The sequence below is a fragment of the Apus apus genome, chromosome 5 (genome assembly GCF_020740795.1).
Source record: "Apus apus isolate bApuApu2 chromosome 5, bApuApu2.pri.cur, whole genome shotgun sequence".
Classification (NCBI taxonomy): Eukaryota; Metazoa; Chordata; class Aves; order Apodiformes; family Apodidae; genus Apus; species Apus apus.
Window position 1 is genome coordinate 65,385,591 of NC_067286.1, and position 25,749 is coordinate 65,411,339.

The 25,749-nt window shown below is 47.3% G+C and overlaps 1 protein-coding gene across 1 annotated transcript; it reads left to right on the plus strand.

Annotated features, from left to right (window-relative positions):
* Positions 1-4,164: 4,164 nt before the first annotated feature.
* On the plus strand, positions 4,165-25,315 carry MIS18BP1 (MIS18 binding protein 1). Its single transcript, XM_051622045.1, has 16 exons — positions 4,165-4,351; positions 7,543-7,767; positions 8,814-9,316; positions 10,629-10,705; positions 12,663-12,793; positions 13,630-13,720; positions 14,106-14,266; positions 15,322-15,578; positions 15,651-15,825; positions 17,361-18,228; positions 19,105-19,277; positions 20,981-21,123; positions 23,232-23,377; positions 24,015-24,093; positions 24,644-24,701; positions 24,880-25,315. The coding sequence occupies exons 1-16, from the start codon at positions 4,165-4,167 to the stop codon at positions 24,972-24,974; spliced, it is 3,369 nt and encodes a 1,122-aa protein (XP_051478005.1). The 3' UTR covers positions 24,975-25,315.
* The last annotated feature ends 434 nt before the right edge of the window (positions 25,316-25,749 follow it).

Below are 25,749 nucleotides of genomic sequence, written 5' to 3' on the forward strand. Positions count from 1 at the left end.
GTCATGATGTCAGATGTTTAAAGAGTGACATTTAATTTATTCATTAATGTAATTATTTTTCTGATAACCCTAAAACACAGCCTCCTTTTCCACTCCCTCTTCCCTCCCCCTGAGCTGCTGGCTGAAAAGGTAAGTAATATTACACAACATTCAGAAGAGGCAAAAGAAAGAAATAAAATAAATACAATCTGATGGCAGCAACCCATTGTCACCTGAAGAAGAGTGTGGTGGTGTCCTGTCAGTGACAAGTAGTGCTTTCACTCAGGAGTGTTTGTAGAGAAATCAGGATTTGTTTACTGCTCAGGCTGGCAGACAAACACACACACAAAAGACAACATTTTTCAGCTCTTTTTATAAGCCACTTGCTGCTGTGAACAGCCCAACAGCAGTGGGGAAATGCAGGCCTCCCTCCACCATGCCTCTTTCAGAAGCAAAATGCAAGTTTTCAAGTGTTTTCTTCCCCCCAGACACCAAATGAAGCAGTAGAGTTTTTTCAGCCATACAAATAATTAAAATCTAAAAAATTCTGAACAATAAACTGAGTGATTAAAAGTACAGAAAATTAAGATGCCATTTATGTCCCAGAAATGGGAGTAGGCTTGTATTATAAAATGAGTAAGGGTATAGCTAGGTCCCACAACAGTCAGCCAGGCAGATGTGTAGATATGTAATTACAAAGCTACCAGAAAACCAGCTCCAGAAAGGAGCAACAAAAGACTAAGGTTCTTCAGAGAGCTTCATAATAACTATAGGAACACAGAATGGGAAGAGAAAACCTGAAGTATTTCCATGAAATCAACATGAAAAAACATACATCCCTGAGCCACACAGCATTCAAGTTGTTTCCTTCTGCTTCACCACACACTACAGATCCGGCTCTGGGGTTACTGGACTTCACATGCAATCTACAGCTGCGACTTTCTGGCTTGTATTTTTGCAGCTTCTGCCAAAATAGCTTATACAAAAACAGCCAGGAGAACGACACTTTAGATTTTTTCAGGCACACTTGGCATTTCTTTCCACACAGGTATCTGTGATGGTGAATCATCTGCAAGGGGCTCATGGCAAGCAGCTGACAGACAGGTCTATCCACCCCACACTCTACCTAAGGCACTGCCTGGAGCCACAGAAACTTCAGCTCAGCAGCATGAACTGCACCTCCCCTGGAAAATAAACAGGTAAAAAGTCTGAAAAGAGCATCCTGGAAATCCCTTTCTAATGCAATCATGCAGTTCTGTGATGAACTCTTTTTTTTCCAAGGAGACTTTGACTGGCACTAGCAGTCTGCCCAAAGAGACCTGTCAGGATGCCAGTTTTCAGGGCCTGTCCTGCAATTGCTGAAATTAAAATAGACACAGTCTAAGTAATGAAATATACAGGTCTCCTTTTAATTCCACAGCACAAAGACCTGGTAAGACAATCACACTTAGAGGTGTGGCCCTCAGCTACAGAACTTGCACTTTTTGCCTCCAGATGTACCTGCTCTCCCACAAATGAAGCTCTCCTGTGCACACAGCTGCTGTGCCAACCACACTCAGCACCTGAACTCACACTACCCAGCTAATCAAATCAATAATTTTGAGCTTAAAAGCATTCTGTACTTAGTTTGGATGACTCTTCTCTGTATCATCAACCTGCTCTCACCTTTATGAAAGAAAGGATCAGCAAACAAGCTTCAAAATTATTCACAAAATGCTATTTGGGAAGCTCCACTAAGAAACTACCACTAACTCAGCTTTCTGTGGATCCTACTTTTTTTTTTTTTTTTTTTTTTTTTTCCTTAAAACTAAGAAAAAGTATAGTGGCTTCTGCAAGTAACTTGAGGGAAACACATTTTCTTTGTTTTTGAATACTTAGGCAAAAGCTGATCTGGTAAATATTTAAGAAAACATGGTAGTAATGTGATATCATTACAGAGAAGGAATACATTCTGGGTTGATTTGGGCTGTGTTGTTTTTTTTCTTTTAAAGAGAAGCTGAACCATTGCAGTGCAATACACACCATTCAAACTGATATTATCACAGTGCATCAAACAGATTGCTCTACTACCCTTGGCTTTCCAGTGCTGTGCTGGCCAGCCTGAGACCTTGGTCAGTTGCACACAAACCACAACGGCAACAAACTCAGGTAAAAAACGTAAACACAACCTTCTCTTTTCATTTCTGTTTTGACTTTTGCATGCTTGTTACTTTTTTAAAGTATCTGTAACTGGTGGAGCAGCTCAGAAGTACATGAACCCCTCACCAAGAGGCTTCACGGCTCCAAAACCTTTTTTGATAAACGTGCTGCTCACTAAACTATTCACAGCTCGTGATCCCTCTTCACCAGGCACACACCTACCTCTGATTCTCATCCCTGCCAGCTGTGTACCTGGATTTTTCTCCTCTGCATATGAGCTCTTAGAAATTTGGGGTAGCAGCAAGCACAGGATCATTATCCACTATGGAATCTGGGCCACTAATTAGCGCATGCATTTCCTGTAAGAAGCCCAAAGATTTTAATTACAAAAAGAATGTATGTTGCAAAACACCATACAGAACCCCCAAATATCCAGCATAACTACTTTTTTTTTTTTTTTGGTAAATATAATTGTTCTTTATTAATCAGCACTAAGGTCGATTACAGCATACACTGAGGTAATTTCTTGCCCCAAACTGCATTTCTAAGTCTACCTACTAATGAAGACTAATGAAGAAGCAGGCACACCTGAGTCCTGCTCACTGTGCCTTGTCGTTAGCTGGGAGAACCAAGGTAAGACAATCACACTTAGAGGTGTGGCCCTCAGCTACAGAACTTGCACTTTTTGCCTCCAGATGGACCTGCTCTCCCACAAATGAAGCTCTCCTGTGCACACAGCTGCTGTGCCAACCACACTCAGCACCTGAACTCACACTACCCAGCTAATCAAATCAATAATTTTGAGCTTAAAAGCATTCTGTACTTAGTTTGGATGACTCTTCTCTGTATCATCAACCTGCTCCTGGTTTCTGTTATAAACTACACAAGCAACTGCCTTAAAGCTCCTGGTTTCTGTTACAAACTACACGAGCAACTCTCTTCCTTTCCCACCTGAAACACGAAGCTCTGCCCCTTAACCTACCGGCCAGGACAGGCAGAAGAGCTTGCCCAAGTTTTCAGAGCTCTCACTCAACCCCCCGTTTCACTAACGATTACAGACGGGGTTCCTTGCCTCTCACAAAACCCCAGGGGCAGGAACACCTGGGGCCGCTGCCGAACCCGCTCACCTGGGCAGGGCTCGCCCAGCTCACCTGGGCCCTCCAGACCCGCCGTGCGGCGAGGCAGGGCCCAGGAGCCCCCGGCTGGCCCGGCCGGACGCGGGGGGCTCTGGCTGGCTCCCCGGGGGGCTGTGCCGCCCCCTCCCCTCCCCAGCGCCCGGGCCCGTCACCCCTCCCGCCGCCCATGCCTGACAGGACGCCGGCTGGCGGCTCTGGGGGCCCCTGAGGGGACGCCCCGCTCGCCCTCCCCCTTCTCCTCCTTCTCCTCCCCCTTCTCCTCCCCCCCGGCTGCAGCCGCCGCAGCGGGGAGAACCCACCGCACGCCGCTCCTCCTCCTCCTGCTCCTGCTCCTGCTCCTCCTCCTCCCGGCGGGCCGTGACGCCCTCGCTCCTCCCGCCAATCCGGGCTCAGGCGCCGGCGCTCGAATCCGCCAACAGCCGTGGCGGGCTGTGCTGCGCGGCCGCGGCCTGCCGCCCGGCCCCGGGGAGGGCAGCCCGGCCTGAGGGGAGCCCGGCCCTGAGGTGAACCCGGCCCCGGGGAGCCCGGCCCTGAGGGGAGCCCCGGCCCTGAGGGGAGCCCCGGCCCTGAGGGGAGCCCCGGCCCCGGGGAGCCCGGCCCTGAGGGGAACCCGCCGCCGAGCCCTGCGCCGCAATGATCGCCACCGCCCCCCCGGCTCCGGGCCGAGCTGCCGTTCCGGGCCGTGCCCCTCAGCAGCGTCCCCGCGGACACGCTGACCCCCGTGAAGGAGCTGCTGAGGGCTCCGGGCGGCGGCGGGAGGCCGGTCCAGGCCAGGCTGGAGGCGGGCGGCGGGCCCGGGGAGCTGCCGGGTGCCCGCCGCAGCCCGCCCGGCCCGGGGAGGCAGCCCGCGCTGAAGCGAGCGGCCTGCGAGCCTCCCGCCCGGCAGTCCCCGGCCAAGATCTTCCAGCGGATGAAGGCCCGGGCCCTGCGGCGGAGGGAGGGCGGGCTGCCCGCCGGCCCCGCCAGCGGCTGCCGCAGCGACCCCATCCTCACCCCCGACCTGGCGGAGCGCAGGCAAAGGCCTCGGAAACCCGTCCCGGCCGGAGGGCGGCAGAGACCGGCCCAGGGGCCTGCGGGGGCCGCCCGGCAGGAAACAGGTTGGTTGGTTCGGTTGCTTCCCCGGGAAACCTCTCTCCTCTTTGACCCCCGGCTCGGTTAAACTTTGCCTTTTCACTGACCGCTCTCCCGGGATCTGGAAAAAAAGCAGCCAGTGGGTGTTCATAGGTGTAGAAAAAATAGTGGTACTGGTTTTCCTTCACGTGTTTGGGCCTTAAAAACGAGTTTGGGTGGGGAATTTTAAAGCTAAAATGTCTGTACCGTAGTTGATTGCTCCTTTCTTTACCCCCGAGGAACCCCTCCCGCGGTATTTCCTCCCTTTCTTGCTCAGTCTTTCTTCAGCTGTTCCCTCTGCTCAGTTCCTGGATGGGATTGACCCTTTGCAACATCCTAAAAAGCAGAGAATTACACTTAAAGAATCAAAGCAGATGATTACTTTAACTGCTCTCTGCAGTCAATGCAGAAAGGAGAAAGGCTGGTGGAAGAGTTGTTTGGGCTTTGAAATCCTGGGGCGTTTCCCTTGGCATCCTGACCTGAGGGCTTTTCCAGTGCATTCCCTGTTTCTGGCTAGTTGGTGGAAAGGGAAGTTGGAAGCCCTGTGTCCCTCCTGTAAAGGTATTGTAGCTGCTGGGGAGGGGAAGGTCCTCTGCCTCATAGACCTGGACAGGTAACAGGTATAGCCATAGAATCATTAAGGTGGGAAGGCACCTTAAAGATCATCAAGCTCCAACCCCCCTGCCACGAGCAGGGAACCACTAGTCCAGGCTGCACAAAACCTCGTCCAACCTGGCCTTTAAAACCTCCAGGGATGGGGCATCAACAACCTCCATGGGCAACCCATCCCGGCTCCTCACCAGCCTTAGAGTGAAGAATTTCTTCCTAACATCTAACCTAAATCTCACCTCTCTCAGTTTAAAACCATCACCCCTTGTCCTATCACTGCCCTCTCTGGTGAGAAGTTGCTCCCCAGCTTTCCTGGAGCCCCTTCAGGCACTGGAAGGTGCTCTCAGGTCTCCCTGGAGCCTTCTCTTCTCCAGGCTGAACAGCCCAGCTCTCTCAGCCTGTCTCCAGAGCAGAGCTGCTCCAGCCCTGGGATCACCTTGGTGGCCATAACAAAGAGGAAGGTGTCCTGCACTGGTGCCCTGTTGCTCTCCTGCTCTGACCACCTGGAGTGTGACACCCACTGGAACATTGGCTGGTCTATCAGACAGGTCATGCTGCTTTGCTACATGCATTCCTGTTTGAAGTACACTACGTACATCTCCTGTACTAAACTGTTGCTCAGTTTTGGGTGGGGGGGGTAACTACTTGGCTTGTCTGTGTTCATTGTAAGACATAAATTGCAGAAAATGAGGCTGAGTGCTCGGCCTGTCTTATCTGCCCACTGGCATGGACAGCTGGATGCTGTACTCAAAAGAACTTGCCATTACAGAGGTGGCAGTGCCCTCATTTTGTGGCAAGAGAGGAAAAAGTTTTCCTAAGTCTCCTTTCTGCAACATAAACCCACTTGTTGCTCTTAGTATTTCTGCTAGATGTAATTAAAATGAGGTTAAACTTGTTTATGGTGACCAGAACAAGGGAAAGATTGCACCCATTTGTAAAAGGGCAGAAAGGAGGATCCTAGGAGCTGCCAACCTGACAGCTTCACCTCTGTGCCTGGGAACAGATCCTCTTGGGAGCTGTATAAAGGCACATTGAGGACAGGGAGGTGATTGAAGACAGCCAGCATGGCTTCACCAAGGGCAGGGCCTGCCTGACCAACCTAGTGGCCTTCTGTGATGGAGTGACTACATCAGTGGACAAGGGAAGAGCCACAGATGTCATCTCCCTGGACTTCTGCTAGGCCTTTGACATGGTCCCCCACAACATTCTTCTCTAAATTGAAGAGATGGGGATTTCATGGCTGGACTGTGGTGGATGAAGAATTGGTTGGATGGTCACATCCAGACGGTGAACAGCTCAATGTCCAGACCAAGATCAGTGACAAGTGGTGTCCCTCAGCAGTCCATATAGGGACCATGTTTAGTATCCCTATCAGTGACATAACAGTGGGATCAAATGCAATCTGGACAGGATGCTGTCCAGAGGGATCTGGACAAGCTTGAGAAGTGGGCCCTGGTGAACTTCATGAGGTTCAGCAAGGTCACATGCAAGGTTCTGCACCTGGGTCAGGGCAATCCCAAGCACAAACACAGACTGGGGGATGAAGGGATTGAGAGCAGCCCTGTGGAGAGGGACTCGGGGGTAGTGGTGACCTGGCATTGTGCACTTGCAGCCCAGAAGACCAACCACATCCTGGGCTGCTTCAAAAGCAATGTGACCAGCAAGTTGAGGGGGGGATTCTGCCCCTCTACTCCACTCTGGTGAGACCCCTCCCCTGCAGGGCGGGGTCCAGTTCTGGGGTCCTCAGCACAGGAAAGACATGGACCTGTTGGGGTGGGTCCAGAGGAGGCCACAACATAGATGTAGAGGCTGGAGCACCTCTGCTGTGAGGACAGGCTGGGAAAGTTGGGGGTGTTCAGCCTGAAGAAGAGAAGACTCCAGGGAGACCTTAGAGCATTAAAGGGACCTATAAGGAAGATGGGGACAGAATTTTTAGCAGGGCTGGTAGTGATAGGACACAGGAGGATGGTTTTAACTGAAAGAGGAGAGATTCAGACTAGATACCAGGAAGACATTTGTAACAGACAGGGTGGTGAGACACTGCCCCAGGTTGCCCAGAGAGGTGGTAGATGCCCCATCCCTGGAAACATTCCAGGTCAGGTTGGATGAGGCCCTGAGCAACCTGATAAAGTTGGAGATGTCCCTGCTCACTGCACAGACATTTGACTAGATGGCCTTTAACCCAAACCATTCTATGATTATTATAACAAGTGAAAATTCCTGAACTTGTTTTTGCTTTTTACCAGCAGTTTTCCCAGAGGTCTGGTTTTGCCCTTGCAACATTACAAACTGATACTGGCTTTTGATGGAGTATCAGAAGGGGGTAGAATCCATGCTACTTGTTAGACCTTACCAGTATGAAACACTCTCCATTTTCAGGCACCTCCAACCTGCTGTTGGCTCCTTGGGGCTGGGTTACATCCAGACACAGACATACACCTGAGGGAACTTCTCATGTGCAGCTGGGAACAGCCAACCCCCATGGAAAAGGAAAGGCTGCACTGCCTTGTCCATCTTGGGAAAGAAAACAAAACATCTTGTTGTTAGCAGAGTTTAGTATCTTATGAAGTATGTACTTCACTTTTCCTGCCTCCACATGAAAATGTTTTCTGTCCCCAAATTAAAAGATTTGTTAATTATTATTTTCCAGACTTATTTGGCACTCGGGTCCCTGAAAACCCAACCATGAAAGCACTGTCCATGGACCCTCTGGTGTTGGAGTCCCCTCAGAAGTTCTTCCTGCGCATGAAGCAGAAATTGCAGCAGCAGAAATTGCAGCAGCAGAAGCAACAAGGTACTTGGAATTGCTCTTAAAACCCCTTTCTATCCTTATAACCTCCCGTGTGCTTTGGCGGAGCATTGTTCTTTCCTGGTATTCTGTGGGCAGTGGGAAAACAAGAGAAACAAACCTGCAAATCTGCCCTTTCCCAGCTGGGGGGCAGCATTAGAGCGGGTTTCACTGGGTGAGGGCTGTGCCAGCAGCCCGTGAGTGCACCTGCCCCCTCTGGCAGCGACACCACCTGCCTCCAGGCTGCTGGGCTGAGCAGTTCTTTGGGGGCTAGATGTAAAGCTTTGCCAAGTGAAGGAGAAAGTTGCTGGGAAAAAAGCCTAAACCCCTTATTTGCAAGCTCTTCTCTCCTAGCTTTTAATACATGAAGAGAGGAGGTTTGGTTCCATGAGGAATTGTCATATCTTTGTAGGGTTTTTTTTTTCATATTTTTACTTGACAGCAACCCTGTATATGCTTGAGTCCTGTAACTCACTTTTGAAAATGCAGATGAAGTCAGAGATGCATGCCAAAGTCTTAGTAATGCTCAACTTCAAAACTGAACTTACCTTTGAAAACTCAACCCCCAGTGCCAGTAGCTCCCAGCACAGCAGCAGCATGGCTAGAAATCCAGATCTTCAAGTTTGGAAAGACAGAAATATTTGGGGGTTTGGGTTGTGAGGTTTTTTTTGTGAATACAGTTTGTTGTTGTTGTTTTGCTGAGCAAGGTGGATTCATTAAAGAGAGGAAGAATGGCAGAGATATACTATTAATAAAAATGAGGTGCATGCATTAGCTTGGTTTTGGGGGAAAGAGGGAGATATATCTATGTCTTTAACAGCAGGGGGGTTGTTCTGGTGCTGACAAAAAGTGAGTCCAAACAAATGCCAGTTCCTGGAATAAACAGGCAGTGCTTTCACTATTGTTGTAGTGCTCATCAGTGCAGCCTCCTCTAACTAAAAACTGAGCTAAATTCATGAATGTGTTTTTATTCTCAAATATCCCTGATTTCTTTATTATTATTATTCCTATTTTTCCTTTTTTTTTTTCTTTTTTTTTTTTTCACCTGGCAGGTCCAACACTTTCCAACCCAGTCAGGCAGAACATTCCTCCTTCCTCAACTACAGAAGTGCCATTAGTCAAACCTGCTTTTGCTGAGCAGCTCAGGAATGATCATCTGGAGTGTGTGGACACTGATAAGGGTGATGAAGATAATTTCCTTGTGGAATCAATGGATGCTGATGATGAAATGTCTGTGAATACAGTGACTAGTTCTGTAATCTCTGCCCCTTTTAAAAATGGGGATCAGTTACAAGAAAGGTGGGGAAATGGAAAAGCAAAACATACGGAACTTCATCAAGACAGAAGAGAGTTACAGCCAAGTAATAAGCAAGCTGCTCATGAAGCAGGAAAGATACTGGAGAACAATTCTGAAGAGCTCTCCCAGTGCTTTCTTGATATTCTGCTCTCTCCTCCCAGAGTCCACATTCCAAGGAAAGAAAAGCCAAAAGAAGGCTGTAAGGTCCCTTTGGATAAATGTCCTACAGATCAAGGTGTTGGCAAAGCAGACAAAGAGGTGGGAGAACTTAGTATTCTAGGGCACCTGATAGATTCCTGATCAGGGCTGCTTGTGGCTGGTAGCTGTGATTTATTTCTTGTCAGAAGTGCTGAACACTCAGAAGAGAATAAACTGCTGTTTTATTAGATTGTACTGGTAAACACTTTCCCATCAAAAGGATTTATTTTTTTCTGCACTCCAAGATGACAAAGGTCAGGGCTTTTTTGTTGTGTTTTGTTCAGTTGTTTTTGTTTGTTTGTTTGTTTTTTAAAAGGGCTTTTGTTTTAGTATTCACAAGCCATAGTGTGTGTTGAAAGAATTCTCTACCTGAAGGAATCTCCTACATTTTCTCTTTAGCATGTTAATTGCCAGGTGTTGGTACATGGACCTGAAACAAATCACTGGCCAATGCAGCTCCTGGCTGTCCAAGCAGGGGAGAGACCTTCCCCAGCTGCAGGCTGGGGGTGGTTCTCAAGTTAACTGAGGCTGTACAGCTGATAGTGAGGGAAAAGTCTTGGCTTTCCTACAGAATATCCAGGCTTCTGTTGAATTCAGTGGGACAAGAACCTTTTCCTAGCAGGCTGGACTGCAGCTCTGCTGTTCAATTTGCTCTGATGCTGCTGGGCAGTATTTCCAACTCTGGATACACCTGGAGGAGTGTGGTGTGTAGTGAGCTGGGCTGCATTCCTCAGCAGCTACCCTTTCTTAGCTGAAGTGGTGAGGGGAAATAGCAGTAGTTTCAGCTGTTAAAAAATGCTTTCTGAGAAGTTTTCTATAAGACAAAGTCCAGTGTTTCACATGCTGTTTTCTGAAGTGCAACTGCCTTGCTGCCTGTTGAGTGCAAAATGAAGGTGCTGCAGCTCTGTCAGCAGTTTGCAATACCAGATACAGCCATTTTTCATGCTGGCTGAATTTCAGCAATGATGTAGCTAACAAATACAATTCTATTTTTTCTTGGGTATCTTTTTCTGAACAGTAATGGAGGACAGTGGACAAGGTGTAAGAGGTATGGCACAGTGCTGGCATTTTTTGTGAGGAGCTTTTTGGATTTGCTAGAGGTCTTGGCCAATGACTTTGTCTTCTGAAGGTCAATATTCAATTACTCAAAAGTAACTGTAATTTAAATTATTCTCTTCATTTATGCATTAGACTCCAGCTTGATTATGCTTAAACATTTGTGTGTATAGCATTTATTTTCTGCTCAGGAGGATGGTGCCCAAATATCTCAAGTGATCCATCAGTTAATGTCTGCTTTGCTAGTAATGCCTTGGTGGTGTTGTAGAGCTCAGTCTAATTTAAAAATCACTTATTTTTGTTTTTGTGGTAACAGAAAAATGTCTGCCTAACCAGCTGGAGAATTAAAGTGATGGATGGCAACACAGCAATATATGTTGAAGGAAAACGGAAGTAAGGAAACAGTTTTCTGCTTTAAATGCAATGTAGAACATGTTGGTTGGGCTTTCAGCAGCTGAGCTAGAAAGGCTAAACCATCTGCGCCTGGCTGAGCAGCTGCAGCTCTGACACTTGCCTTCTGGGAATATCGTGGTAACTCCTGGAAGCAGTTTCACACACTTTTGCTGCTTTCTTCCCTAGCCACAGGCAATACAGCCCTCTGCTTGCACCCTAACCCTTGTGGCAGTGCTTACAGCTCTTACAGCTTTTTAAAACTCTTTCTCACTAAGCACACTGGACTGTTTGCTTCAGAGCCTGCAGGACAGCAGAGCAGGTGCAGGGGGGTGAGGCACTGCAGGGCTGGAGGCTGAGGAGTGGTGGGCAGAAGGAACCATGGCTGTCCTGGCTGAGGTGGCCATGGGAGCTGCACCTCCATGGAACCTGTTCTTAGCCTTTGGTGGATACAAAGTGATGTTATAGTTCAAACTTCTTTATCAAGGAAGAGATTAATTCCTTCATGGGAACAAGAAGTAGAGTGCCCACATCCAGGAAACTACTGGTTAAATTGTCATTTCAAAGTCCAGACCTGAGTCAATCTAAGAGCTTAAGAGGAACAGCAACAAATGTGTTTGTCAAGTAGGTCCTCCAAACTGGTGCTGACTGGGGGTCTCATGAGCTTCTGCTTCATGTCACAGAAATTCTGTGTTGTGGTTGCTTTCAGCCAAACTTGGGGCAGAATACTATCAGCCTTATGCTCCTGCCATGTCACCTGTGAGTAACTTGGAGTTACTCCCACAGCTGCTAGATGGTGAGCCGTGGCAGCAGCTGACCCACCTGAATACTGATTGTGGGGTTTTGGTGATGTTTTTTGGTCGGATTGTGTTCGAATAGCTAGAAGATCAGGAAAACAAGTGTCAGAGCAGAGGCGTTTAGCTTGCAATAAAGATGTTTGAAGACATTTTGAAAATACATCCTTGGGAAAGAGAGTTATCTTTCTGTAGCTAGTAACTACCTAACCCAGTGACTTCATGCACCTCACTGGGCAGCAGCAGTGGTGTGAGGGGCAGGAACTCATTGCACTTCCTGAGCCGAGCCAGAGGCTCCACCTTCTGGGGTAGGATTTGGAGGATTTTGACATTTGTTTCATGGCTCTATGGCAACAACTGGTCCTCTCCCTTTGCACCCTTCCCTACTAACACGTTCTCTTTCCGTTTGTGTTGGTGTGTATCTGATGCATGCTGCTTACATGATACATTTCCTTGCTCTGTAGATCCCCTAAACTGATTTCTGTTAGTGTTTTGTGACAAGTTGCACAGTTGAATGTTTTCATTGTGGTCTTAGTTTCAGTCCTTAATACTGATCTGTAATTTGATATTTTGGTTACTGTTGTAAAAATATATAGATTAAAAAAACAGCCAAACAAAAACAAATGCAAAAAATGTCCAAACACCCTGTAGGTTTTCTGCTCTAATGCTTGGATCTGTTTTTTGCTTCTCATGGAGAATTCCCTTAATAGTTTCTTAACAACTCTAATTTTTGTACATCTTAGGGCTCCTTCTTCAGTTGTTCTTGCCTTTAAAAAGGAAGGTCAGAAATAAACGTGATCAACCTGGGGAAAATAAACATTTGACCTGTACTTTTGTAACTTACATAGTGGTATCAGTGTGGTAAGGAGCTGGATGGAGTCTCGTAGTCCGTTTTGCTTCTGCAGCCTAACATGAAGCTGATGTTCTGTGACTAACTTGCTTGACATGTTCAGTTGGTCTCCTGCCCAAGTATTAACAAGGCCAGAACTTTCCCCTCCAAGCTAAGACAAAAAAAAACCTAGCCCATCCTGCCAGAGTCTGTATTGCTCATCAAATACGTCATCACTGCCAGTCTCACATGGAATATCAATATTCTAGCTTTACATTCCTCCTCCTGTGACAGCAGAGTGTTGTTTCTGTTCTCCATGTCACCTGTCTTTCCTCAGGGATATGAAGAACCTGCCCTGGCGCAGTAACGCCGTCACGGAGCGCATCGCCCACAACCAGGTGAAAACATCATCTGGCAACATCTACCTGCTGGAGGGAAACATGGATGAAACTTCCATGAGTAAAGAAGGTCAGATGATTCTGAGTGTGACATTACAAACTGGAAAGGGCTTTAGATTTATGACGGAACATCCTGCTGAAATGAATGTTTTTTGTCTATTCGTGCTAATTGGGTTCAGCCAGTATTCAGGACGTGCTGGAAAGAGATGGCATCAGATTTTGAAATACTCTCTAATGTTCATTGTAGCTGGTGTTTTTAGGGGGCTGCAGCTTCAGCTTGTGCTGCCAAACCTGTCCTCTGGTCACTGCTGATGAAACTCTGCAAAGGACAGTCCAGGCTTGGGGACAGCACAGGCTCTGTCCCTGGGAAGCTGTTTTCTGTGCTTGGTGTCCCAAGAACCCCACAGCAGGAGTGCTGCACACAGCCCCCGTGGTGCTCTCTCCATGCCAGCCTCCAGCTGTGCCAAGGCACTTGCTGTGCTTTGCCTAGAGCCCTTCCTGATGACCAGGAAACATTTTATCCAGTCCATAGAGAGGATGAATTTATGTGCTGTAATGAAATGCTACTCCTGAAGTATTTTAAAGGAGCTGAAGGTTGAAATAACTAGCATGTAACTCTCACAAAATCACTTTTCTTCTAAGTGAAGTTTCCTTGATATGGTCAGTCCCAAACAGCTGAGACCTGATGGGAGCTCTAAAACCTCAGACCCTCTCAGGGACTCTGGAACTCTGCAGAGAAGCCACGTGCCAGTCCAGCAAGATGAAGAGCGGCAAGCTGGAAACTTTTATAAGTGTTGGGAGCTTCTGAGGTGCTTACCAAGCTCTGGTTGTACTGGGTATTATTTCTGCTCTTTCTGATTAGAAGTACTGCTCAGCTCTTGTTAATGCTCCTTCTCTTTCAAACAGGATTTCCCTATCGTTTCATCAGAAGATTCAAATACGGGTTTTCCAGAAAGTGGAAGGAATATGTTGAGGAGTTTCTTCTGGAAAGAAGAAGGTAATTTCTCTGGGATTGTGTTTTGTTGCAGTGTCCTCTCACTATTTGTTGAAATTTTGCTTTTGAATACTGTACTAGAGAGGTATGAAAGATAGTAGATGTGTGCATGAAGAGTCTGTTCCAGGCACAGAGTGGTCACAGCTCTGGAAGGACAGACACCCTTCACCTTTCCTCCATAGACGGGTCTGGTTTTGTTCCACTTGCTTACGTAGCCTTCAAGGGAAGCAAAGGGCTTCACTGAGGCAGTGGCTCACACGGTGACTGGGCACAGCTGCTCTGTGCTGCTGGGCTTTGCTGGGAGGAGGAGACAGCTAAGTTAATGTGCTGTTTACAGACAACTGCTTTGGGGGTTTATTGTTTCTTTTCTTGAACTCCAAATCATTAGGAAAGAACGCAAACAGAGCACCAGTGAGGCTGAAAATGAAGACAGTGACTCGGTGGGTACGGATGTGTTGGAAAATGCAAAAGGCTCAGCAAGAGATGTAAAGAAACCTGAAACCAGGAACACCACCTATGAAGTGTTACCCAAGAATGGTGAAAATGCTTGTGGGTATTAACTAATCCTTTTCTTTGGAAAAAGGTTTTTTTGAGAGGTATTTTCCCCAGCAAAAAATACCTAATATCTGTCTGTTTTCTATCTTGTTAATTAGGCTGAATGGAAGAGGTAACAAACTAGTTGGGTGAAGTTATTTGTGTTCACTTAGACCACAGTCAAGATCATTGAGCATTGACTTGTTTATTTCTGGTTCAGGGATGTCTCTCTTGGTCTGTAGTAGCTGAAGGCAGTGACTCCAAAGCTGTTTGTTCTGACAGCACATGTGACATAATTTTTTCCCATTTGCTATTTTGCATAATGTACTCTCTTCTTGATCCTTCTGGGACACCTGTTGGATTTAATACCTCCATCAAGGCTGGTCCTAGTGCAGACTTATTTTATGGCACCTTAATATTTTTGCCACAGTTGAGGCATAAAGAGTGCTAACAACTGGGAATGGATGGAATGGATTGTGGAAAAATCCATTACATTGGCTTTGCTTCCAAAGGGAAATGGTTGTAAAGCCTTAACCTATTGATCCTCCTCCTTTTTCTTTGCCTTGTAATGCAATCCTAGCTTTGGGAGGGACACTAACAACTTCTGGGTTTAACTTTGACTTCTTAATACCTGGTTCTAGGTTCCAGCAGGGCTTTGTCCAAACTTTATTGTACTATTTGTTAATACTCTAATCAGATTTTCTTGCTCACACGATAAAAGCTGTTTTATATATTTCTCTCATTACAGTTAGGATAAGTTCAGTGTCAGAACTTTTCTCTATCATTCTACTTCCCTATATGACTTTTACAGTATTTATAACCTTCTAAATATAGTCTAATTGACCGTTGTGAGCTTTTAATTCTTAAAATTTGTGAAGATTTTTCCTTTGGTCATGTTAAGGTATGTTTAAAGGAACAACATCACGTTGTAGTAAGCTTAATGTTTTCCATGTAGTCGGTACCAATGAGCTGGCTTCAACCCAATATTGCTCCTATGCTTGTGAAGTCAGCAAAGGTGGATTTCAGTACAGTATTTGGGACAAAGCTGTATTGCTTGTTTTTTCTGGCAGCTGTGACACCACCCGCACGGGACAGTTCTGTGCTGAGCGACGGAGTTTACACGCGCAGCGGGCGCCGCGTTCAGCCGCCGCTGAATTTCTGGTGTGGGCAACGAGAGTTTGTGGATCAGGAACTCAATGTTACTGTCCAACAGGGCGGGATCGACTACTTGAGCATGGTAAGAGGCTTTTGCAAATTGCTGCTGAAAGGTGCTGAAGTGGCTTTGGCTGCCTGCGTGGGCGTGAACACCCGAGTTCATGACAAGAGCGTTAAGTAGATCCTGGGCGATGCAGGTGACTTGTAAACCCACCCATCCTGTAAACATTTGGCTTTTTCAGAGCTGGCGTCAGTAGGCTTGGTATGTAATCTCTTGCAGAAGTTTAGATTAAACTGTTTTATTTTGAAGATGTTCAGTAACACAAAACCCAAAAGAAACACCAGATCTACCTATAAGAAGAATACAGGAAAGAAGGAAACGAAGACAACAGAAGAAACATCAAAAAGCCAAAGTAAAGGTAAAAAACTGGATGTTTTTTCTTTTTTGAGTTGCTGATGATGAGCTGTGTGCCAGAGCAGCCTGGTGATGTCTTGCTAATGCAAAGAAACTGTTCAAGTCTTTTAATGGTCAGTTGCTTCTTCTATGAAGGATTATCAGAGTGCCATTAATGCCTAGTTTTACAGCTCCAGATATAAACTATTTACATAATGGGAACATGCAGACTTGTTTCTGGAATTGGAAATGAAAATATGATGATATTTTTGGCATTTCTGCTCCTCAACATGGCTACTACATGTGGCATGAGAGAGCCTGAAGGGGAGTTCACCAGCCCACTCAACTGATTTTAGGTCTGGCTTTACTTTTTAAACTGGATTAGTTAAAAGAAATTACATTTCTGTGTAGACCAAAAAAAAAAGTTTTAAAACCTTGATTTTTAATAAAATCTGGGACACAATAGAACCCTGACAACGATGTAAATAGAAAGAAATTTCTCTTTTAAACCAACTGCAATGTCTCCTGCGAAACTAAGCACAACCTTTTGGGGTGTTGGTGTTTGCTCGATCTCAGCCGTAGCATTTTAGCAACATTTTCTGTTGACTATTTTATCCTCTCTCTGCTCAATACTTTCATGTTCCCTTTTGTAGCCTTGATAATCCTCATTAGAAAGGGAGTTGGACTCAATGATCCTTATGGGTCCCTTCCAACTGGAAATAGTCTGTGGTTCTGTGACAGTTCCTTTGGTTGTCCGGAGGCAGCCTGTCATGGGAGCCAGCTGGGCAGGAGCAGGGATGTCCCCACTGCTGCTCATCTCCCTCGAGCAGGGGACACTTGCTCAGAATGAATTCAGTTTGTGCTACAGGTTTTTTGTAGGAATCCTTTGTAAATGGGTTTTCCCTACTTCTCGAGTGCCAGGCAGAGGAATGGGCTGCCTGCTGGGACATGCTGTCATGTCTCTGTCATGTAGCCTCTTGTTCCTAGAGAATTTAATCCCAAATACACAGGAATGTGAGGGCAGAAGCCTTTACTGATCCTCCTGTGATGCACATCTGGGAAAGGAGGTGCAGTGATCTTGGGAAGCTTCCCTGGGTGCTGGTTCTCAGTAAAGTTGTGGACACCCTTAACAGCAGAAGTGAGTTGATGGTTACCTGTCAGGTAATCTTTGGGAAGGGGCTGCAGGTGACCTGTGCCTCACTCCTCCATGGGGAAGGGGTGGGCAGCACAGGGCATGATGGATGTTTTCAAGCATCCCTCTTTCTCTCTGACATTTTGCTGTGTTTCCCAGCAAAGCAGTGCTTGGTTTATTTTTGTATCCCAAAGTGACCACTCAACAGAATCTCTCCTTGTCCTGAGGAGCTCCAGGCTGTGTTAATGTGGGAAGAGGCATCAGCAGAGCAGGGGGAGCTGCACTGCACAGCTCCTCCTCCAGCCTCTGGAACAGACAGGAGTTCACAGATCTTAGGGAGTGTGGGACGTGGTGCATCCTGCAGGGCTGGTCCTTGCATGGCTGAGGACACCATGATGGTTTCTGTTACCTTGTGTGATCTCTTTCAGGGAAAAACCACAAGAAAGAAGTAAGTTCCGTAAGAGAGACCAAGTCTGCTGGAAGCAAGGAGGCCAGGCGCTTCGTTTCAGATGATGAGGAGGGTGATGGTGCAATCACTAGAACAAGAGCTAAAGCACAGCTTTCTGTCAGGCTGACTCCCCTGAGTACTGCAGCACTAAACAAACATCACTCCAATAGCAGAACCTCAGCAGTGACAAAGGAAAAAGGAGGAACAGAATATCGAGAACTGACTGTGTCTCGGGAGACTTTCAGGTACTCTTTAAGGTCAGCCAAACCACTTCAAGACAAACATTTAACAGAAGAATCATCAAGCAAAGATGAGGAAGAAGAATCCAGTGAAGATATGCCACTGTTTATCAAAAGGAAGAATAAACCTCTATTAAAGCACGAGGTGCAAAACTCTAAATCTTCCTCTAACTGTAAAAGTTCCCAGCATGATGCAAACAAGGTGCCACGTGAAAAAAGGGCAGTAGAACACTCTGCTGCCTCCCTTAATGGGCCCTTGAGGCAAAGTGTGTCCACATCCACTGATGGTTCTGATTTATTTGAAGGAAAAACAACTAATGAGTCTAGTAATTCCCATCTGCCTGATAAGAGGACAAGAAGAAGAACCAACCCACAGACTTACTTGCTTTCATCTGACACTGAGTCTGAAACCAGTGAAGAGGAATTTCAAGTAAAAGAACGAAACAGAAACGTATCTGACAAAAAAACAAACTGTAAAGTTTCTAATACTGCCAAGTCTTCAGCAGGAAAATCAAGAGAACCTGAGAGAGAAAAGGTGCAGAAATCTCTAGAACTTTTTCCAAGGGCAACAGATGGTTGGTCTGAAAAGGAGTTACAGAAGCTCTACAGGCAAGTGGTTGCTCTGTTTCCCCAGGGCAAAGTTTCCCTCAGATATCAGGAGGCTAATACACCTGAGGGGTTGAGTGGTCTGGGTTTGGATTTCTCAGATTCAGTCTGTTTCACCATATTTTAAAAGTTTCCTTTACATTTAATTCCCTATTACAAAATCAATCTTCGTTAACAAATTGCAAAATAGGGAAATAAAGGAGACAGCTGAGGATTTTGTAAAATAATTGATAACTGCATGAGCCTGCAGCAGGCCCTACTAGTGCCATCCATGTGAGAGGAGAGGAACACAGATCTTGGGCAAAATGTTGTGAATCTGATCCTCTGCGTGTTTCTCAAAAGCACGTACATAATCCTGTTAAAAGTGATAAACTTTCCTGTGAGTAAAACTGAAAAACATGAGTAGTTGAATAATATGGTAAAAGGTGTATTGATTTAGACAGCAAGGCAGAGGTAGCTTCTTGCCTCCCCTCACAGCATAAAATGCTAAGCATGACAAGCTTGTGGAATTAAGTTTTGTAAGGGGGAGATTAACTGCAAGAGTGTTTAATTAATGCATCATCCAATTACTTAAGCTACTTGGCAGTATTTATTATGTAAGTTAAAACCAAACGTGGTCATTCTATTACTTGTTTCTTTTAGATTAGAAACCTGGAAAGCATGAGCTCCTGTCCTAGGGGGTGGAGGGGCTGCAGTAGGGAAGGATTTATCTTGCAGTGGAGCTGCCAGCTTAAATGGCTGAAACAATTTTGTGGATGTTTTGAAGTGCCTGGAACAAGGCACCAGAGACAAGATGTCTCCATCTCCCCTGTGGGGAGGCGGGTGGGGTGGGGTGCTGTGCAGCCCCCTGGCCTGACAGGCTGCGGGTTGTTCTGGCAGGGCCGTCGCCTCCTTCCCCAAGCACCGCGGCGGCTTCTGGCTGGAGGTGGCCATGGCCGTGGGGTCCCGCTCTGCTGAGGAGTGCCAGCAGAAGTATGTGGAAGAACAACAGGCAAAAGGTGGAATAAAGCAGGCCAAGAGGACAGCCACTTCAGGAAAACCAGGAAAGAAAGGTACTGATGTCTTGGTCCCTGGGTATTTTGTTGTCTTCAAATAACCTTCAGTTCAGCATTTATTGTGTGTTGGGAGATACGGGCATAAAGACACATGAGGGTCTGACAGGAAAGCAGTTTCTCTTCCACAGTATGACTGGAGGATGTCATAAATGACTGAAGTGAGAAAAGATATTTCTAGAGTTTTCTAGTTTTTGGCATGATGGTAAGATTTAAACTGGCTTTGCCACCTAAGGGTCAATAGCTATTGATACCTTCAGAGGCTGTTGGAGGCCTAGTAGGTAACGCGCTACCTGCAGAGCTCTCTCCCAAAGTGATGTGAGTTGTCTGGGTGCACAAAGGGCAGCCAGGTTTTGTTCTCCAGGGTCTGGCACTGAGGTGCCTGTTGCTGTTTTCTGTCCAGCTCTGAGGCCAGTAACTCACAGTTACAGACAGCCCTGTGAAAGGCACCAGATGCTCCAGGCAGTCATTTAGCACAGAGAAGGTCTCAGCAACTTGCCGAGTGGGTAAGAGAAGTCATTGGGCAGCAGTTCCTCTGGCTGGCAGGGACCTGCCACTGCTCAGCTGCTGGAAGCTGAAGCTCTACATGTTAAACAGCAGTGGGCAGAGAAGACTCTGGGCATGTTCCTTGGGGTTTAAAGCTGTGCAGCAGTCTCTGTTTACTGAAAGCATGAAAATCACTTTCTGTCCAAAGGAGATGATCCAGGTTACCCACAGCTACTGGATTTCCCATGGGAACTCATGGCTCCAGCACTGCAGCCTCTGTCACACAGAGCAGAGCAGGGGATCCCAGTAGGTTTCCCTGCCCTCAAAGTCCTCAAGCTGTGGTTTTGTGCAACTCAGAAAAGCAGCAGGTGGAGGGTTCCAGTGCAGGACAGCACGCTGCATTTCTACTCAAGTGTTTCTTTGGAATGTTTGTTGCAGTCACAGAATTTGTGTGAGAATCTGCAGGGAAGCAGTTTTGCAAGTTTTGTTCATCTTTGACACTGGTGGTATTTTTCTTGAGCACTTTGGAACACAATTAGAAACCACCCTATTTTGGGTATTATCATAGTATCAAAGTTCCGTGCACTTCTGTGATTAGGAAAGTTTTATTCTTTACTAGAATCAGTTTTTGTCTGAAGATGAGGATATTGGGAAGATGGTCTTCTGAATTTGCCCTGAAAGCCCCTTGTAAGGGAAAGCAGAGGACAGGAACACACACACCAGTGGAAGCCACAAAGCCCTTTCTTTCCTTCAAGGTTTAATGGCTCATTATTGGGGTATGGCAGTTGGATTCAGGTGTGGAAGGGTAGAGCTGTACATGCTAAGCATCCCACAAACCTCGTGTTGAGGATGCTGAATTGGTCTCTGCAGCAGAGCCTTTGTCTGAGCATTCTGTGCCTCTTGACATGGGTGATCAATCTTAGTGTCTTCTTCCTTTGACATGCAGATGCCTGGATAATTCTGTTAAAATTGTAATAAACCAGCTGGTACTTCAATGACCGTGTAAGGCTCTAGAGTAAGCTTCTGATCAAGATGTAGTAGAGAAATTATTTTTGAAAGCATAAAATGTGTAAGATGTCCAAGGATCACAGGGAAGCTCTAAGACACTTCCAGCAAGCAGAGACTGAACTGTATCACAAGTACTGCTGTCTTAGCAAATTTTAAAACCATGCTACATAACTGATGTCTTAGAACAATTAATGTGTTGATTTACATAGATAAGAATGAGCCAGTTACGATAAATGCCAAAGTGGGAACCTTCAAAAGAAAGCAGCAGATGAGAGATTTCCTGGACCATTTGCCAAAGGACAACCACGATGATATTTTCACCGCGACGCCCTTTCAGAACAGAAGAGTAAAGGTAAGTCTGAGAAACCAGTGGATATATCCCTGTGCTTGTCTGGTTGGTACTTGAAGGGTGTGTTACAAGTCTCCTGGTTCAGTTCCATCAATAAAGCCTTGAGGATTTGGGGGAAGAGGTTTATTCCCCTGATTTGGTGTTGGAATACTTGGATTGCTGGCAGTGAGAATGCAGGGAATGTGGCCTCTGCAGACACTGTTGCCACTGAGTGGGTGTGAGGAGAGCAGGCTGTGAGGGGAGCAGGCTGTGGTAGGGGGTCCTTTTGCCTCTGTGGGGAACTCCTGGTGCTGTGCAGCACTGGTTGTGCAGTGATGTTGCTGTCCCAGGGACAACTGTTGGTTCCATGTGCTGTGGAATTGGGTACTTCCTAAAGTCATGCTGCTACTTCACATGCTGCTCCCCTCAGTGCCTCTCGCATTTAAAACCACTTGCCTCTCAGTGCTGCCTGTGGGTGGGTTTCTCTTTGGCAGTTCTGTTACCCTCCTGCCCTTGCCTGTGGTTTTTACTCACTCTCCTGTTTGTGCTGAAGAGCTGTTCCATTTCCCTGGTTAGACACATTGCCAGCACCCCAAGCAGGAGGACTGTCCTGCCCTCCCCTCCCACTCCTCATGCAGCCCCCATCACACCCAGCAGGTGCAGCACCAGAGCTGCAGCAGGACCCTCTCTGTGACAAGCCTCCAGTTTGCTGTGGTGGGCACAGTCAGGCCCTCCAGGTGCTCGTTAAGACTCTGTTTTCATCTGCAAAGGGAAAGTCACTCGTTCAGCAAGAGAACAACTTCTTTTTTTTCTGAAGTACATTTCCTGATGCCTCTCTTTGTGCTGTTACCTGACCAAGCAGCTCTGCTGTTGAAGCAGAGCTTCCCAAAGGCCCCTGTCAGGCTCTTGATGGTTTTGCCCTTTGTGGCTTTTCTCTGCAGCAGCACTGCTGCTCTTGTTCTGGCAGCAGAATCCATCATGGAATGCCAGGTTGGAAGGGACCTCAAGGATCATCTGGTCCAACTTAACACTCATTCAGGAGAGTAATGCCATGGCTGATGGGAAGTCAGCCCTGAAGCAGTGGTAATTCCAGTTCTTTCTACGAACAACAGCGTGCTATGGAGCAACCCCCAGGACTAGTGTAAGCAGACTGGCTGTGAGAATCCATGCACCCATGTCCCAGAAACCCTGTTTTTGCCGGGGGATTCTCCAGGAGACTCCTCTTTGGTCAAACCCAATTTCAGCCAGTGGTTCAAATGGGTTCTCTTTTAAGTTCCTTGTGCCTAGCTTGAGCTGTGCACATGGAACCAACCTCCCGTGGGGTACAGCCAGAAGCAACACCCTGTGTATTTAGGAGTCATGAGTGTGTTCCCCTTCCATGAACCAATCCAGGCCCTCCTGGAACCTGCACACTCTTCACAGCTGCAACTTCTTGTGCTGAATTATTTGCTGTGTGAAGAATCATCACCTTTTATCTTGTTCTGAACTTGCATCTGCTGACTTTGTCCTCCTCTTCTCATGGGGAAGAGACAGCCAACAACTGTCCTGGTCCCTGTTCAGCCCTGGTGCCAGCTGTGGTTCTCCCTCTCCCAGGCCCTGCTGTGCTTCTGATCAGCCGTGCTGCTCCTCTCTGAACCTTTCCAGTTTTCTTCTCTCTTCAAAATGGAAGGACCAGAATTTCATTGAGTAATCCTGAAATCCTCCTCCTGCGTAGCAATGGTCAGCCTTGGGCTCATCGTTTTAATCAGGAATAATTATTTGAATGTGTAGTAGCAGCCAAAATAGTCAGAAAAATGTTGGGTGTCAACGGGAGGACCATAAAGAGCAAGATGGAGGTGTCATCTGCCTGCCATGTTGAGTCCTTGCCCTCTGCACACTGCTGGCTCCTGTGCCTCACCAGGGACACAGTGGCATCAAAACCACAACTGAAGTGAGGAAGGGAACAGAGCAACTGCTGTGGAGGGAGAAGAGAGTCTGGGACTCCTCCCCCTGGGGACGAGGGACAGAACCAAGGTTCAGAGCTGTGAAGAGCCCGTGTCCTATCGCCACCCTGAGGCAGACCCGTGAGATGCCTTTTGAGCAGACTTGTGTGAAAGCAGCAGCTCACTGATTGCTCTGATGTGGCTTTGTAGTTGCCAACGTTGCGGGGAAGCCGAGATGATGATGATGACTTTGCACTTACGGATCACCCCCTCACCCCCTCCTCAGCTGTCTTCCCAACGGTGAAAACTCCTCAGTGTGGGCATATCAGCCCTGGGATGCTGGTACCCATCAACAGGTAGGAACTCATACCACTGCCCCTCTGCAAACCTTTTCCTTTCTCATTTTCTTCAAGATTGTTTTTTTGTCTTCAGAGAAAAGTTGCTCTTGGAACTGGGACACCAGTTCACTTCCAGACTTAGCACGTGCAGAGTAAATCCTGCAGCCTCTGAGGGTTTTGGTCAGAGAAGGCTCTTTCCTTGGACAGTGTGTGCAGTTTGAGCCACTCAGCCAAGCACAGGCCACCAGAACAGTGCCAGTCACACATCCTTTGGTGCTTGGAGAGGGTTGTGGTTTGGCCTTCAGCCTCAGCAGTTTCTCTGCTCATTTTGAGTCTTAACCCAATCACTTCAGGCTCTACTGAAGCAAATTGGAATCATCTTGAAACTTGCCCAGTGGCATTTGATCTGAGGGACAAAAGTAAGCTGCATCTGGCAAGATGATGAAGCTTTGACAGAGACTTGCACGTGATCCAATTAAACACTTCTGTGTGGTTACCCTCCCAGAGCTGCTGCCGTTTCTAATTGACCACTAAGTGTTAATGGCCGTGCTGCTGTTCCCTCTGAAGTAGAGCTGTTTGTGTGATGCTTTTAGCTGTCCCCAGCGCGCTCGGTAGGTGGCACACGAGTGACACTGAGCTGCTCCCTTGCCCGCAGGAACGACTGCGACAGGCACGTGTTCAGGATGCAGAACACACGGGGCAGCAAAGGCACCTGGGACAACATCAAGAAGTCGGTAAGGCTGCTCCTCTCCCATGCCAAGCTGTGCTAAGCAGCAGGCAGAAGAATCCCTGGATCGCACACTAGTGTGTACATTCAAGTGGGAAAACAGGAGCCCTCCCCTGCTGCCCCCCCGACTCCTGGGTTTTGTATCTACTTGTCCAGGAGAAAAGTTCTTTGCTAACAAAAACAGCTGTTTAGTGCCAGGATGGAATATGGTGCTTCTGTCAGGATTTGTAACTGCTCTTGAATTCTGAATCTCCAGGTACATTAAGTTCCTGTTATATTCTTCTGTACAGTGGGACAGGACACTGTCCCACCAGCTGGTCACTGAGTGTACGTGTGCATTCCTGCAGCAGCCCAGGCTTTGCAATTCCTCTGCCTTTGTCATGCAAAGCTGAGATCCCAGCAGCAGAAAAATGGCTTTTGCCTGCAGTTCAGTGAAAGCACCTGTGGTAGCTGAGCAGTTTAAAGTGACCATGTGGCATAGTGAGAGGGGGGGTATAAACTCCAGTGTAAGGCTGAGCCCGTGCTGAGGCTGCCATGCTCTCTTTTCTTTCTGCCAGGCTGCAGGGGTGCTCGGGACACCAGCGTCACACAGAACCAAGTTCAGTTGTGAGACAAGTGAGTATTCCTGGTTTCTGCTCCTTCGCTTCCTTTCCCAGCACCCCCGGCTTGTTGGGTGCCCACCATCTGGGTGTTCCATGGGTTTTCCAGAGTTTGTTTCTCACAAACACCTGTGCTTTTTGGAGCTGCAAGCCTGGGCACACACACTGATGCTCCCTGGTTTTTGCTGTTGCAGAAGGGCCTCGGAGCCCCGGGGTGGGGAAGCTCTTCGCAGTGGAGGCAGCGGATTCATCAGAGGAAGAACAGGCTGATTCCTACTGCTCCCTTTGATGAACTCTGGGCACCTATCAACTCCTCATTTCTGCTGGTGTGAAGTGGGGGGCTTGGCTGCCCCGGCAGCTGCTGTTCTGTGCTGTCAGGAGGTGTGACCTGTGCTGACCTGCCATGTTTTTATATCTTTTATCCCTGTTCTCATCTTGCTGCCTGTCCAGTGTTTGTCATTTTTCCATGTGTACCAAGTGGCACTTTTGCTGGCTTCTCCCTCCTGCTGCCCTGTTTCTCCTGGGAGGGGGGGAAACATGCTCAGATAACAATTGCTGGAAAATTCTGATTCATTTTAAGGTAACATCTTTCTGAAGCATGGCTGTACAATAAATGTATAGCGGTAGAGTCTGTAAATGGAACTGCTTTTTAGTTTCCTCTGCTAAGAGTATGAGTTTTTACATTTCCTTAATGTAATAAAAAAGGACAAGTTTATTTTATTCATGTATGGGTCAGACTGTCTGAGGGGTGAGAAGCAGGAGTCACACACTCTCCCTGTCTTGTTTCAGTGATCTGGGCTGGTACCTTTTTACCCTCTCTGATTTTAAAGAGATGTGAACAGCTTCCAGCAGCCTGGAGCTGCTCCGTGTTACACCCACACACCTCAGCAGGAGGCAGCAAGGTGATGAACTCTTCATGTGCAGCCTCCTCCTGGACGAGCATGGGACAGGAAGGAATCAAAACAAGCTGCCACAGCGCGGCAGCAGCGCCCGGCTGGGCCTGGGGAGTCGCCACCCCCTGCAGCCACAGCAGGAGGGAAGGGTGAAGCCAGGGTCACAGGGGT

Coding starts and splice junctions, on each gene's coding strand:
- MIS18BP1 (XM_051622045.1), top strand. CDS start 4,165: ATGAAGGCCCGGGCCCTGCGGCGGAGGGAGGGCGGGCTGCCCGCCGGC. Junction 13,721..14,105: donor TTTCTTCTGGAAAGAAGAAG/GTAATTTCTCTG, acceptor CCAAATCATTAG/GAAAGAACGCAAACAGAGCA. Junction 18,229..19,104: donor GAGTTACAGAAGCTCTACAG/GCAAGTGGTTGC, acceptor TTGTTCTGGCAG/GGCCGTCGCCTCCTTCCCCA.